Source organism: Triticum urartu, chromosome 3A, assembly GCF_056163025.1.
Source record: "Triticum urartu cultivar PI428250 chromosome 3A, HENAU_Tu73, whole genome shotgun sequence".
NCBI classification, from domain to species: domain Eukaryota; kingdom Viridiplantae; phylum Streptophyta; class Magnoliopsida; order Poales; family Poaceae; genus Triticum; species Triticum urartu.
The window spans coordinates 52,022,020-52,037,058 of NC_141875.1; the positions used below are offsets into that span (position 1 = coordinate 52,022,020).

Consider the following 15,039-nt stretch of genomic DNA (forward strand, 5'->3'; position numbering starts at 1 on the left):
CTTATAGGCATGATTTGATATCTTTGCAAGTCCCTTCAGACTATCGATTTGGTTTGACCAACTAGATTGGTTTTCTTGCAATGGGAGAAGTGCTTAGCTTTGGGTTCAATCTTGCGGTGCTCGATCCTAGTGACAGAAGGGGAACCGACATGTATGTATTATTGCCATCGAGGATAACAAGATGGGGTTTTCATCATATTGCTTGAGTTTATCCCGCTGCATCATGTCATCTTACTTAATGTGTTACTCTGTTCTTACGAACTTAATACTCTAGATGCAGGCAGGAGTCGGTCGATGTGTGGAGTAATAGTAGTAGATGTGGAATCGTTTCGGTCTACTTGATACATACGTGATGCCTATGTTCATGATCATTGCCTTAGATATCGTCATAACTTTGCGCTTTTCTATCAATTGCTCGGCAGTAATTTGTTCACCCACCGTAATATTTTCTATCTTGAGAGAAGCCTCTAGTGAAACCTATGGCCCCCGGGTCTACTTTCCATCATATAAGTTTCCGATCTACAATTTTAGTTTCCTATTTACTTTCTTTGCAGTCTTTTACTTTCCGTTCCATAAACCAAAAATACCAAAAATATTACTTTACCGTTTATCCATCTATATCAGATCTCACTTTGCAAATAACCGTGAATGGATTGACAACACCTTTGTTGCGTTGGGTGCAAGTTGGTGTTTGTTTGTGCAGGCATTCGGTGGCTTGTTTTGTTGTCTCCTACTGCATTGATACATTGGTTCTCAGAAGCTGAGGGAAATACTTACTCTACTTTGCTGCATCACCCTTTCCTGTTTAAGGGAAAAACCAACGCAAGCTCAAGAGGTAGCAAGTATTCTAATAAATCATGATTCATGCGTGTCCCTCTGAAAAGGTGTGTACAACAAGGATGACTATGGCAAACTAAAAAGCAAAGACTCATATCATACAAGACACTCCAAGCAAAACACATATCATGTGGTGAATAAAAATATAGCCTCAAGTAAAGTTACCGATAGACGAAGACGAAAGAGGGGATGCCTTCCGGGGCATCCCCAAGCTTAGGCTCTTGGTTGTCCTTGAATATTACCTTGGGGTTCCTTGGGCATACCCAAGCTTAGGCTCTTGCCACTCCTTATTCCATAGTCCATCAAATCCTTACCCAAAACTTGAAAACTTCACAACACAAAACTCAACAGAAAATCTCACGAGATCCGTTAGTATAAGAAAATAAATCACCACTTATGGTACTGTTGTGAACTCACTCTTTATTTATGTTGGTGTAATATATACTGTATTCCAACTTCTCCATGGTTCATACCGCCTCGATACTACCCATAGATTCATCAAAATAAGCAAACAACACAAAGAAAACATAATCTGTCAAAAACAAAATAGTCCGTAGCAATCTGTAACTCTCGGATACTTCTATAACTCGAAAAATTCTAAAAAAAAATAGGACAACCGAGGCAATTTGTATCTTAATCTTCTGCAAAAGAGTCAATATTTTATCAAGCTTCTGATAAAAATGAAAATTGTTTTCCTGAGCGCAAAAGTTTCTGTTTTCAGCAAGATCAATTCAACTATCACGGTAAGCTATCCCAAAGATCTTACTTGGCACAAACACTAATTAAAACACCAAAACATAATTACTACTGAGGTAATAATGTGTATTTTATTCAAGAACAATAGCAAAACAAAAAACACAAAAATAAAATTGGGTTGCCTCCCAACAAGCGCTATTGCTTAACGCCCATAGCTAGGGATGACAACAAAGATCTACGTATTGTCATCTTTGGTATGCAATCCATAAGTAGCTACCATAATAGATTCATATGACAACTTCATTTTATTTCTAGGAAAGTGTTCCATACCTTTGCTTAACGGAAATTGAAATCTAATATTTCCTTCTTTCATATCAATAATTGCACCAATCGTTCTAAGGAAAGGTCTACCAAGAATAATAGGACATGTAGGATTGCAATCTATAAGAACAATGAAATCTATGGGCACATAATTACTATTTGTAACAATAAGAACATCATTAATCCTTCACATAGGTTTCTTAATAGTGGAATCCGCAAGATGCAAATTTAAAGAACAATCATCAAATTCACAGAAATGTAACACATCACATAATGTTTTTGGAATCATGGAAACGCTAGCACCCAAATCACAGAAAGCATGGCACTCATAATCTTTAATCTTAATCTTAATAGTAGGTTCGCACTCATCATAAAGTTTTCTAGGAATAGAAACTTCTAATTCAAGCTTTTCTTTAAAAGATTGCATTATAGCATCAACGATATGTTTAGTAAAAGCTTTATTTTCATTATAAGCATGAGGAGAACTCAACATGGATTTCAATAAGGAAATACAATCTATAAAAGAACAATTATCATAATTAAAATCCTTGAAATCCAAAAGAGTGGGTTCATTGATGCTTAAAGTCTTGACCTAATCCCACTTTTATCAATTTTTGCATCAAGATCTAAAAACTCTGAACCATTGGGACACCTTCTAACTAAAGCTGACTCATCTCCAGTCCCATCTTTATCAAGATTTATATTGGAAAATAAAGATTCAATAGGAGTCACATCAATCACTTTAAGATCTTCATCATTATTTTCACGAAAACTAGAAGAACATGCTTTTACAAACCAATCTCGCTTAGCAGTTAGCACGCATCTTAGCGGTTCTTTCCTTACACTCATCAATGGAAATTCTAATAGATTTAAGAGACTCATTAATATCATGCTTGGGTGGAATAGATCTAAGTTTTGAAGAATCAATCTCAAGAGAAATTCTATCCACACTCCTAGCCAAATCATAAATCTTAAGCAATTTTTCTTCAACTAGAGCATTGAAACTCTTTTGTGAAATCATAAATTCTTTAACACTATTCTCAAAATCAGAGGGCATCTTATTATAATTTCCATAAGGATTGTTGTAGGAATTACCATAATTATTGGAGGAATTACTAGGAAACAGCCTAGGATTAAAATTACCTCTATACGCGTTCTTACCAAAATTATTCCTACCAAAAATATTCACACCCATAGATTCATTATTATTTTCAATCAAAGTAGACAAAGTAATATCATTAGGATCAATAGGAGCACTCTTGCTAGCAAATAATTTCATAAGCTCATCCATCTTTCCACTCAAAACATTAATCTCTTCAATCGCATGCACTTTTTTATTAGTAGAAGATCTTTCGGTATGCCATTGAGAATAATTAACCATAATATTATCTAGGAGTTTAGTAGCTTATCCTAAAGTAATTTCCATAAAAGTACCTCCCGCGGCCGAATCTAAAAGATTTCTAGAAGCAAAATTCAATCCGGCATAATTTTTTTGTATAATCATCCACAAATTCAAACCGTGAGTAGGGAAATTACGTATCATCAATTTCATCCTCTCCCAAGATTGTGCAACATGTTCATGATCAAGTTGCTTAAAATTCATAATATCGTTCCTAAGGGAGATGATCTTAGTGGGAGAAAAATACTTGGAAATAAAAGCATCTTTACACTTATTCCATGAATCAATACTATTTTTAGGCAAAGATGTAAACCAAGTTTTAGGGCGATACGAAGTGAGAACGGAAATAGCTTCAATTTAACAATATCATTATCCACATTTTTATTCTTTTGCATATCACACAACTCAACGAAATTATTCAGATGGGATGCGACATCTTCACTAGGAAGGCTGGAAAATTGATCTTTCATAACAAGATTCAGCAAAGCAGCATTAATTTCATAAGATTCCGCACTAGTGGCAGGAGCAATCGGAGTACTAATAAAATCATTATTATTAGTGTTGGAAAAGTCACACAATTTGGTATTTTCTTGAGCCATTGTGACAAAGCAAGCAATCCAACACACGATCAACCAAAACACAAACGAAAAGACGAACGGAAGAAGGGCGAAGAAAAGGAAAATCTGTTCGAAAATCATTTTAGAAGTGGGGGAGAGGAAAATGAGAGGCAAATGGCGAATAATGTAATGCGAGAGATGAGAGTTTATGATGGGTACTTGGTATGTCTTGACTTGGCGTAGATCTCCCGGCAACGGCGCCAAAAATCCTTCCTGCTACCTCTTGAGCTTGTGTTGGTTTTTCTCTTGAAGAGGAAAGGGTGATGCAGCAAAGTAGAGATAAGTATTTCGCTCAGTTTGAGAACCAAGGTATCAATCCGGTAGGAGAAGAACGCACAAATCACCAATACCTGCACAAACAATCAAAAACTTGCACCCAACGTGATAAAGGGGTTGTCAATCCCTTCACGGTCACTTGCAAAAGTGAGATGTGATAGAGATAGATAAATAAAAATAAACAAAAGATAAAATATTTTTGGGTTTTTTGTTGTATAGATTGGAAAGTAAAAGATTACAAAATAGTAAATCGGAAACTAATATGATGAAAAATAGACCCGGAGGCCATAGGTTTCACTAGAGGATTCTCTCATGAAGGCAAATAATACGGTGGGTGAACAAATTACTGTCGAGCAATTGATAGAAAAGCGCAAAGTTATGACGATATCCAAGGCAATGATTATGTAATATAGGCATCACGTCCGTGTCAAGTAGACCAACTCCTGTCTGCATCTACTACTATTACTCCACACATCGACCGACTCCTGCCTGCATATAGAGTATTAAGTTCATGAAGAACAGAGTAACGCTTTAAGTAAGATGACATGATGTAGATGAATAAACTCAAGCAATATGATGTAAATCCCATCTTTTTATTCCCGATGGCAGCAATACAATACGTGCCTCGCTACCCCTACTTTGTCACTGGGTGAGGACACCGCAAGATTGAACCCGAAGCTAAGCACTTCTCCCATTGCAAGAAAAACCAATCTAGCTGGCCAAACTAAACCGATAGTTCGAAGAGAATTACAAAGATAACAAATCATGCATATAAGAATTCAAAGGAGATTCAAATAATATTCATAGATATTCTGATCATAAATCCACAATTCATCAGATCTCGACAAACACACCGCAAAAGAAGATTACATCAGATAGATCTCCAAGAACATCGAGGAGAACATGGTATTGCGAATCAAAGAGAGAGAAGAAGCCATCTAGCTACTAGCTATGGACCCGTAGGTATGAGGTAAACTACTCACGCTTCATCGGAAGGGCAATAGAGTTGATGTAGATGCCCTCCGTGATCGAATCCCCCTCCAGTAGGGTGCCAGAAAAGGCCCCAACATGGGATCTCTTGTGGCCGCCTCGTGGCTCTTCTGACTTGACCTCCAAGTCTCCTAGGTGTCTTCTGGTCCAAGAAAAATCATCGTGAAGATTTTATTCCGTTTGGACTCCGTTTGGGATTCCTTCTCCGCGAAGCTAAAAAACAAGGAAAAAATAGAAAGTGGCACTGGGCTCTATGTTAATAAGTTAGTCCTAAAAATAATATAAAATAGCATTTTAATGCATATAAAATATCCAAAAAAATATAATAGCATGGAACAATAAAAAATTATAGATACGATGGAGACGTATCAGGAGTGATGCACAGTAGTGGGTTAAATCTTGCAGTGATCATGTCTAGTGACAAGAAGGATAAAGACATATATTGTATTGTTGCTACTAAGGATAAAACTATAGGGATTAATATTATTGTTAGGTTTCTACCTACATTATGTCATCTTGCTTATCATATTACTCTGTTTCTTGTAAACTTAATAACTCGAGATGCATGTTGGATAGTGGGCATTTGTGTGGAGTAATATTAGTAGACGTCAGTAAGTTTAACGATTTGCTTATCACAGACATAATGCCTATATGAGATTATGCCATGAATGATCATAGTTATAGATGTCCCTATTCTGTCAATTTTTCAACAGTAATTTGTTATCATGCCATTACCTGCTTTCGAGAGAGATGCCACTAGTGAACCTATGTCCCTGGGTCTAATCTCCATTAATACAAAAGCTCCTACAATTTGCGCTTTTACTTTCTTACTGTTTTCTCTATCACTATATATTTGCTTTTAATCTTGTAACTAGCAAGAATAAGGGCATTAACAGCCTCCTTTCCACTGTTGGGTGCAAGCAATTTTATTTGTTTGTGTGCAAACACTGTCAACGTTGTTAGCTTGGTGCCTTCTACTGGTTCGAATAAACCTTATTTCTTAACTAAGATAAATACTTTCTGCTGTCGTGCTACATCACATTTCCTCTTCAGGAAATCCAACAAATCCTACGCGAGTAGCAATGGATCATCCCCCCCTCTCTCTCACCTACATCCACCCCTCCCGATGGTGCCAGGAGTCGGCGAGGCGCAGAGGGCAGAGGTGGCAGCGAGGGCCGACGACACCGTGGTTGGCTCGGGCTGCAGCCCCTGTTGCGTGCCCGAGGGCAGGGGAACCGGAGTGGCGGGTCTGGCGGGTAGCCAGCTACGAGGCGGGATGGGAAGGTGGTGCGGCGACCCGACGATCTTCGGCGACGTTTCGGTCGTCATGCAACTGCTGAACTCAAGCGCCGGCCGGTGAATATTCAGGAAGCTGGCTCCCGCCAAATATGGTCAGGGGAGTTGCTAGTGTGTTTCTATGGGAGAGGTTCTAATTTTTCTGGAATCTGATAGTGCCCGAGCATTAGGTGTGAGTACATGACAAATCGAACGTTTTCGATGGCAAGTTCAATGACGCAAGAATGATACTTTTAGTTGACAAGCATGATGACTTCGTGCTTCAGTTTATTTTCTGATGAAAAATTACCGTGCGTGTCAACTAACTTGCCATTCTTGCATCATTAAAATTGCCGTGGAAAACGTTTGATTTGCCATGTGATCGCACCTCAGGTGCTTATCATTTCCGAAAGTTTTTGGATTTAGGTTTTCCTACCTCAACTCTTCCGAATCCGCATCTGATCGTGCCCCGCTTCCAACCAAATTCGGGGGAAAGAAAAGGTGAAATTGGATAACCCAGCCCGCTTCGGTCTGGCCTCGAATCAAAAGTCATCGTCATAAAAAGGCCCCCGAACCCGAAGCCGTCCTCCTCCGTCGAAGTCAGCCATGGCGCCGCCGCAGCACGACCCCCGCCGCCCCTACAAGCGCCCGGCCATCTCCGACCAGCAGCGCCGCCGCGACTCCGCACTCCAGACCCAGTCCGCCCGCCGCGCCGACGCCCAGGCGCGCGCGCGCAGCCTCGCCAACTCCCTGCTCTCTCCCCAACCCTCCTCCCCCGCCGCCGCCGACCAGCCCCCGCCCTCCCTCGAGGCCCGCGACGAACGCGGCCATGATCCCACCGTCGCCGACGTCGCGTCGGCCGCAGCCAAGCTCCGGGGCCCCGACCAGCGCCGCTGGTTCGCCCGCCAGATCATGCTCCCCGAGTGGATGGTCGACGCCCCTCCCCACCTCGCCCGCGACTGGTAATTCCCCATCTCCCCCCTCGTCTCGATTTCATTCGATTCGGCTCTAGTCCCCTCCAAAGATGACTCTTTGATTATGGATAGCAACACACATACCCTTGCTAGTTCATCCTCACCCTACTGTAGCAATATGCCAATATTTGTGCATCTTCTAGCTAGCTTACAATTAATACACCTTACTTTAGCCGACTGTTGTGAAATAGCACTAGCATTAGACTGACAGGTCATGTTATTACAGATGAAGAAGGATTGACATTGTTTCAACAATTTTTCTGTATATGCAGGCATGTTTCTGCCAGACCTGCTGGCAAACGATGCATGGTCGTGTCGTCGAACGGCATCACGATTAGCAGGCTCCGTAACGGAACGATTCTTCACCGGTTCCCCTCCGCCTTGCCCAACGGGTCAAAGAAAGGGCTCTCTGGCCCTGCAAGCTCCTACTCTATCCTCGACTGCATATTCCATGAGGTAACCAAGCGAACAATTTTTATTTGATGCCACTGGTTGCTGGATTAATTTACTTGCTTGCTTTCGGGCCTGTTTCTAATCTTTGTGGCGCATCTTGTGTTGTTGTGCTGCAGCCTGATGAGACGTACTACATCGTTGATATGATTTGTTGGCGAGGCTATTCGCTGTATGACTGCACTGCCGAGTTCAGATTTTTCTGGGTGAACTCCAAGCTTACGGAGACTTCTGCTGGTGATCCTCCATCGGTATACCATCGGTATAGATTCAGTGTTGTCCCTATGTATGAGTCCACGCTTGATGGCCTTCAAACAGCATATTCGGGAAGCACACCTTATGTTAAAGATGGCTTGCTGTTCTATAACAGGTAACTTCTGTTTCCATACCTTTACTGTAAGATGTTCACTCCGTTTTATAATTTAGAGCATTGAATTGACCGATCTAGGTGATTTTGTTCTCTTATCAGGCATGCACATTATCAAGCTGGAATCACACCCCTTACATTAGTATGGAAAGACAATACCTGCAGCCAATACCTTCTTGATACAGATAGCGAGGGACAAGTTCCAACTGAGCAACACGTAAGTTTTTTTCTCTATTATTTGATTCATGTTGTAGCGACTATAGATTACTCTTTTGTTAAAAATATGAATTTTTTTGGTAATTTTTGTGCCTGCTACCGCTTCACTTCATCCCTTAATAGTTTTACTGACCTTCCTTTGTCCTGTGCTATCAGGTTGTGTTGGAGCTGCAAGAGGATGGAAAGCTAGTTACTTCTGATGATCCTCCAATTGCATTTGGTAGCTTGGACAACGAATTTATCCAGAAGGTACGATTTCAAAATGCAGCTTATTTCCACAAAATATGAGTAAATTAGCATGCAGGATTTGAGTCGTGGTGTTTCCCTCCCTGTTAGGTGCAAATAAACTTCAATTCTTCAAATGTGTCGCCACATGGCCTACCATGTAGAGCCTTAGAGCATCATCTTATAGCTGATTATTATCATCTGGTTCATGTCCATGCTCGTTCCTTAATTCTGTGGTGACACACTTAGGTTTGACAGATTGATTTTTTGGCCGTCACATGCTCTTTCTCATTTTACATGCCTTCCTGTACAGTGATGCCTGTCTGTATCCCACTTCTGAATATGTTTTAAGCACAAACATACTAATGTGATCGTGCTTTTTGTGCAGTCAAACCTGCGGCCAGGGAACCTTCTTCGCTTCAGTGTAAGAGATGAAAGTGTGAAACTTGTGGATGGAAAGATGGAGATTGGTGAGCTGCAACTTGCCGGAAAGTTGAACCGCTCTCGTACTTTTGCTGACAGCCACTCCAAAGTAAGTGACGACATGACCATGCACTGTTTCAATCAATGTTCCTGTACCCACCACATGTAGCTAACTTGTTGATTTTGTGTGTTTCAGGTTTTGTTCCAGTATGCTGCCAGGCATGCTCCTCTGAGAATTGAGGATCTGGTAGCTTCTGTTCAATCAAACAGTATGGAGATTGAATCCACAGATATTGAAATGCAAGGTTGAGGTGAGGGAGCATGGATTGCTATCTCATGTTTTTGCCACACGGTGGATTCTTGTGCTGCTGATTAGTTGCCCTTTTTCTGCAATTTATGTGTGTTTACCTTTTTGTACATTTGTAATGGCAGTCATTCTAGGCTGAGGAAATACATGTTCCAGTTTTTGCGTTTGACTGGATACCATGTTATGTTGAAGTAGATGCAAAACGAGAACAAGGTTCGTCTCACTCTCTTATTAATGCGTGGTGTTGAACCAGACACTTGTAAAATCACTCAATACCTTATATTTCATGGACGAATTTCAGTACCAGGGTTTTGATAAAATACCCACATGTGTTTGCTTTTAGGAAACCTGCTGATAGCGAGTCATGGTTTTACACAAGGGCTTGAGACAATTGTACCGACTCTTGTGGTTGCAACTTAATGAGTTGCAACTGCTCTAGTGTACACGGTAAAAAAAAGAGAGCTTTGAGATCAGATGGTTTCCCTTTATAAATGATACTCTTGTGCACATATGGCAGGGGTGAGCTCTCTGTGGCATTCAGGTGGCGATTTGAGCAAACGACGTGATGGTCTGGAAGCCGTGATCCTCAGGAAGCGGCGCGTTTCCAGGCCTGATCGATATTAGCACCTCAAGACCTGCAAAACCAGTAGATGAATGAAGCCACCTGTGAGTATGTGAAAGACAAGCACTATGGATCTACGAACGCAGCTTATTTTATGAAGCGCTGCTTGTTTATCCCGAGTCTCAAACATATATTACTGGCTGCTTTTGATAGCGTGAGTGTGGAGGTTTTTTGAACGAAATGCCGTGTTCTATTCAGTTATATATAAAATGCTGTTTGAGAATTGATGAGTGAAATTAAAACAAGGGATGGAATGGTGTGATCAGTGTGGTTTCTGCTGACCTGCATCCCTTGCGGCGGTGGCTTCTTGGTAGACATCGGTCAGGAAGAGTATCTGGGACGGGCTGTCGACGCCGAGAGTCTGCCAGATCTCGTAGTAACTGCGAGACTCTTTCTTGCCACTGCAACCTCAGCATCCATGGCATCAGGGTTCAAATGCAGATGAAGTGGAATGTACGATGATGTTACATTGCTACCGTATGCGTACCCGACGTTGGTGTCGAAGAAGGCTGAGAGGTATCGCCGGAGGTCACCGTAGGCGGCGGTGTTGCCGAAGATGAGCCGCTGCGCCTCCCTGCTGCCACTGGAGTAGATGTAGCTCTTGATGCCATTCGCGTCCCACTCCGCGAGAGCTTGGACGACGTCGTCGTAGACTTCCCCCTTGATCTCGCCGCTCTCGAAGCCCCGCCGCCACACGCGGCCCTGCAGCTGCTTGAGCGCCGTGAGCTTCCGGTCCGCGTCGATCATGGCCTGCACGTTGGCCACCAGGCCATCGATGGTCTTGTCCTGGTCGATGTCGTCGGGCGGTGGGAGTGCGACGGCGCCGGTGACCCCCTCTGCCAGATCCTCGTCGATTTGTGCGCGGAGTAGGGCGACATCTTCCCGGGTCTGCTGGGTGTGGTATGTGGCGGCGAGGTGGGCGCGGGCGTTGGCGCGCGCGTAGGGGAAGAGCACGTCGGCGACGAAGGAGATGGGGGTGGTGGTGCCCTCGATGTCCATCACCACACAACGCTGCATGCAGAGGCAGACGAACATACATACTCTCACCATTAACTCAGCTACACGTGGTACAATAGATTCAGTTAATTTGGTGATAGCTTAGGTAGGCCGTCCCTGAAGGAACAGAGAGTGGTAGGGAGGGAGGGGGCACGCACTATATCTTTTGCTGTTAGGCAGTAGTTGCTGTCAGCAGCAGCAGCAGCTGCTGCTGCTGCAACGACGACTGTTCTGCCGCCGGCGGGTGCTCGTCGGAAGCAATGATGCGACGGAGGAGGGGCCAACGACGAGCGTAGGAGGAGGGGATTCGATCCATACCGCAACCCCACCTTGCTCACGCCCTGAATTAAGCTCTGAATTGCCAAGGTTGATTGGTTCAGTTCAACAGGCTAGGCAAGAGGAGAGATCACTGGAATATAAGTACATCTTACCTACCCTGCAGCCGGAGCTGGAGGTGTGGTGGGTGTGGTGATGTGGGACGATAGAAGCATCTCGGAGGAAGGAGCGGCCGGAGCCGGAGAAGAAGCCGGCGGAGGCGGTGGATGCAGAGGAGGAGGCAACAAGAGGAAGAAGCATCTCGCCGCCGCTGCTGGTTCTGGTTGGCACTGCGTCGTTATCCCCTAACTCTTTGCTTGGGTCTGGATGGATGGTGGATGGATCATGGATGTGGGGAACTTAATAGGGGTAGCTCGTTTTCTTGGTCACTGTCTTTTGTTTTCTTTTTCAATCCTTTTGTTTTTCTTCTAGACGGTACCGGTTGTCCAGAGATGTTTTCGCTAATCCTTCCAAAGCTATATCAAGGCCAAAACCAACCAAAGTAACTACAAAAACAGTTTTGCTAAAGCACATCTAGATGTGCCATAAGTATTGCACATCTAAGTCCTATGTCATTGATCTTACATCGAGATTCGTGTGGATATTTTTTTCTTTTCCTCTTTGTGCTTGATTCACTCACTTAGATGTGCAATAACTAGGGCACATCTAGATGTGCCCTACAAAAATAAAGACTTCAAACCCACAAGATATCGAAACCAAGTCATGGTCACCCGCATTAAAAAAAAGAAAAAGAAAAAAAGAAACCAAGTCATGGTACAAAAATAAATTACTCACAGATTCACTCTGACATTCTACCAGGAGTCAACAATGCCCAGCTTACAAAAAAGATAAAAGAGATCAGCGCACAGCTTGTGTGTATTACAAGAGTGGATAGACTGCAATGTATAAATGGTTATTCAAAGGCACATATAAAACATTTACACCCAATCTACTTCAGTTGCATGTATGTATTGATGTATATATACACCCTATTCAACAACACACAACTTGCAAAAAAGATAAAAGAAATCAGCGCACAGCTTGTGTGTAATACAATAGTGAATAGACTGCAACGTATAAATGGGTATTCAAAAGGTTTAAAACATTTACTGCACCCAATCTACCTTCAGTTGCATGTATTGGTGTGTGTATATATATATATATACACACACACACTCTACTCAGCTCTACTGCTTCCTTAGTTTTGTACCACCACCACCACCACTCCAAAGCTAGCTTCTATTTCAATCCATTTCATACACAGATTGACTGGCTACCGAAACATTTTTTGCAACAGGGTCCTGTACTCCTGGCTCCGCGACCACTCGTCCATCTCGCGGGCTCGCATCACGGGCAGAGGGTGCGACAGCTCCCTCGTCTGAGCGTTCCTGCAACACACAAGCACAACACATTGTTCATCATCACAACAGTCTCACAATGTCAGTTAAGATGCAGCCTAACAAGTTCACAGGTTCATGCAGAATTAAACTGACCGGATGTACCACCCGACCGGGTTCGACGAGGCCTTGTCGTAGGAGCGGGCTTGCTCCAGGAAGGCGTCCACGTTGAGCTGGTCCGACAGGGACGGGCATCCTCCCGCGAGCTTCATCAGGACTGAGATGACAACCTCTTGACAGTAATGTAAACATGGGCGTATCAGATTCAGAGTCAGATTAGATGATGGATGTTGTTAAAACAGTTTACATGAATCAGTGATTATTATCAACTTATAGAAGAAGAAAAGAACTAGTTTGCTAGAAAATGGTACCTTGGGGTCCTGTACTACGAGAAGAGCCGCCCTGTCGCAGGTCAGCTCCGCGGCTCGCAGCCACCTGAACAGCTGTTCTTCAAGGAACCCGGCAACCATACCCAAACCTGAAGGGAGTGAACACATGCAGTTACCATCAGATGAATCGCATAGCAGCCTGCCAATTACATGACATTGTGTGGAATAAGAAAGATAGAGGGCCTACCAGGGACAGTGTATGCCCCCATTGTTAGTATGTTGGCAAAGGTAAGCCAGACTCCATGATCGCACTTGAGGTGACCCAGCTCATGTGCCAAAACAGCCTAACCAAAACACACAACTCTACATGAGTAATTCGCATACATTCAGCGGTTACTAGTCATGTGTTAATAATTCACCAGCCTATTTGGATGGTCTTTTCTTACCTGCAATTCCTTTCTAGTGAGCAGCTCCACGAGGCTCGTGTGGACGACGACGAACGGCCTTTTCCCATTTATCGCCAAGGTGTAAGCGTTAGGGACAGGGTTTTGCCGTATGTAGAAGTCGGGTGCTTCCGTGTTCAGGATTTTCGCAGCTTCGGTCATAAGCTGGTGAAGTTCAGGCAACTAAAAGACAAACAACAGGTTGTGGATTCAGTCCGGGTGCACTAAAACATGGTGGTTTTTAGAAATGGTACTGTAAGTTCTAAGATCTGACAGAGGGACCTGGTTTTCAGAGACGAGAACGGACGATCCGATGTTTTGAAGAACCATAACTTGCTCAGAAACCGGCCCTGCATCAGCAAAATGATGTTAGCTTCTGCAAGCAGATCATCTTGGGGTATGAAATGATAGGTGGAAAACAGAGAATTGGAGTACCTAGCAAAGCCTTGCCTATATCATTGAGCCCTGGAATTGCTTTGAGCAGCAAAGTGTTCTGCAAAACAAGAAGATGATTAGGGGCATGCATACCTATATCCGTATGAGAAGAACACAAATCAAACAACACATAGAGAAAAAGAAAAGAAATATAAAGTACTCCATTCGATCCATATTAATTGTCGTTGATTTAGTACAAAGCTAGGAACTGACCTGCTTGTCGAGCGGGTGGCGGAAATCATCGGCGTCAAGGCCCTGGGTGACAGGGGCCTCAGGGGAGGCGCGGGCAGAGATGGCGCCGGAGCTAGTTCCGATGTTCCGGCAGCGGTGGCGCTGGTTGTAGGTGGCCGTGGAGGGGGGGGAGGAAGGCTTGGGGGTCCAGCACCGGCGACGGTGGATGGCCTGGCGAGGGAGCGTGGGGGAGAGGCAAGCCGCCATGACCACCACGGAACGAGGGTAGCAGTAACAAGCGGTAAAACGATGGAGCTGGAGCTGGAGGTGGTAAGAAAAGAAAAGAGGCGGTCATTTGTACGGCTGTCTTGTTCATCTTCTTCCTCCTCCACGTCGCTGTCGGCTGCTCCACAGACGTGTCCCGTCTCACACCGCTTTCCTGTCATGAAATTTCTGGCCCAAATGTTCTCTCAACCTCTAAATTTTTCTCTTCCAAAAGAGAAAAGAAAACCTCTGAATTTATGGCCACGCTTGCTTGTGGCATCATGGACTAGCTACCACAGATATAAAGGGATTGGGTTGGGGGGGCGACAAGACAAGCTACTCCTCCCTATGTCTGTCTAACCAAAGGAGCTCACAGAGACACAGACCATGCCTCCATGGGCAAGCAACACCATTGATCTTGATAGTTGTTACAGCCTCACCCACTTCTACTTTACCTGCCACACCCAACAAAGAGCTCATTCTACCAAAACAGAGTACGTATGAGGAAGTTACGCCGAAAATGCCTGGAGCGCCTGGTAGGGGGCAGGGAGGCTGCTGTTCAAATACCGCATTTCTACGTCACAAAAACATTGATTTTCTTTTTCTGCATGAAATGCATATATACTACCAAATACACGCAAACTTTCGTAACATATTTCCGTACGTGGCGTACAAAAAAGAGAGAAATACATAC

At 43.6% G+C, this 15,039-nt stretch overlaps 3 protein-coding genes across 6 annotated transcripts; 1 reads left to right on the plus strand and 2 right to left on the minus strand.

The window, feature by feature from the left end:
- Window positions 1-6,932: 6,932 nt before the first annotated feature.
- On the plus strand, window positions 6,933-10,218 carry LOC125542712 (snurportin-1 protein). Of its 3 annotated transcripts, XM_087546290.1 has the most exons (10): window positions 6,933-7,373; window positions 7,658-7,841; window positions 7,955-8,205; window positions 8,305-8,419; window positions 8,575-8,667; window positions 9,032-9,175; window positions 9,263-9,377; window positions 9,499-9,586; window positions 9,717-9,820; window positions 9,891-10,218. In XM_087546290.1, exons 1-7 carry the CDS (start codon window positions 7,018-7,020, stop codon window positions 9,374-9,376), a joined length of 1,257 nt encoding a protein of 418 aa, XP_087402416.1. In that variant the 5' UTR covers window positions 6,933-7,017; the 3' UTR covers window position 9,377; window positions 9,499-9,586; window positions 9,717-9,820; window positions 9,891-10,218. The 3 variants fall into 3 exon arrangements, with proteins under 3 accessions (XP_087402416.1, XP_048561833.2, XP_087402417.1); XM_048705876.2 differs by having other exon boundaries at window positions 9,717-10,218; XM_087546291.1 differs by lacking the exon at window positions 9,717-9,820.
- LOC147978441 (putative bifunctional methylthioribulose-1-phosphate dehydratase/enolase-phosphatase E1) lies at window positions 9,631-11,694 on the minus strand. Of its 2 annotated transcripts, none has more exons than XM_087546292.1 (5): window positions 11,427-11,694; window positions 11,150-11,344; window positions 10,483-11,006; window positions 10,278-10,396; window positions 9,631-10,008 (listed from the first exon to the last, which is right to left on the minus strand). In XM_087546292.1, the coding sequence occupies exons 1-5, from the start codon at window positions 11,565-11,567 to the stop codon at window positions 9,911-9,913; spliced, it is 1,077 nt and encodes a 358-aa protein (XP_087402418.1). In that variant the 5' UTR covers window positions 11,568-11,694; the 3' UTR covers window positions 9,631-9,910. The 2 variants fall into 2 exon arrangements, with proteins under 2 accessions (XP_087402418.1, XP_087402419.1); XM_087546293.1 differs by having other exon boundaries at window positions 11,423-11,645.
- Window positions 11,695-12,200: 506 nt separating this feature from the next.
- LOC125542715 (Peptidase family M48 family protein) lies at window positions 12,201-14,426 on the minus strand. Its single transcript, XM_087546294.1, has 8 exons — window positions 14,124-14,426; window positions 13,911-13,968; window positions 13,758-13,825; window positions 13,479-13,658; window positions 13,280-13,376; window positions 13,075-13,181; window positions 12,800-12,933; window positions 12,201-12,694 (listed from the first exon to the last, which is right to left on the minus strand). Exons 1-8 carry the CDS (start codon window positions 14,346-14,348, stop codon window positions 12,580-12,582), a joined length of 984 nt encoding a protein of 327 aa, XP_087402420.1. The 5' UTR covers window positions 14,349-14,426; the 3' UTR covers window positions 12,201-12,579.
- Between the last annotated feature and the right edge of the window lie 613 nt (window positions 14,427-15,039).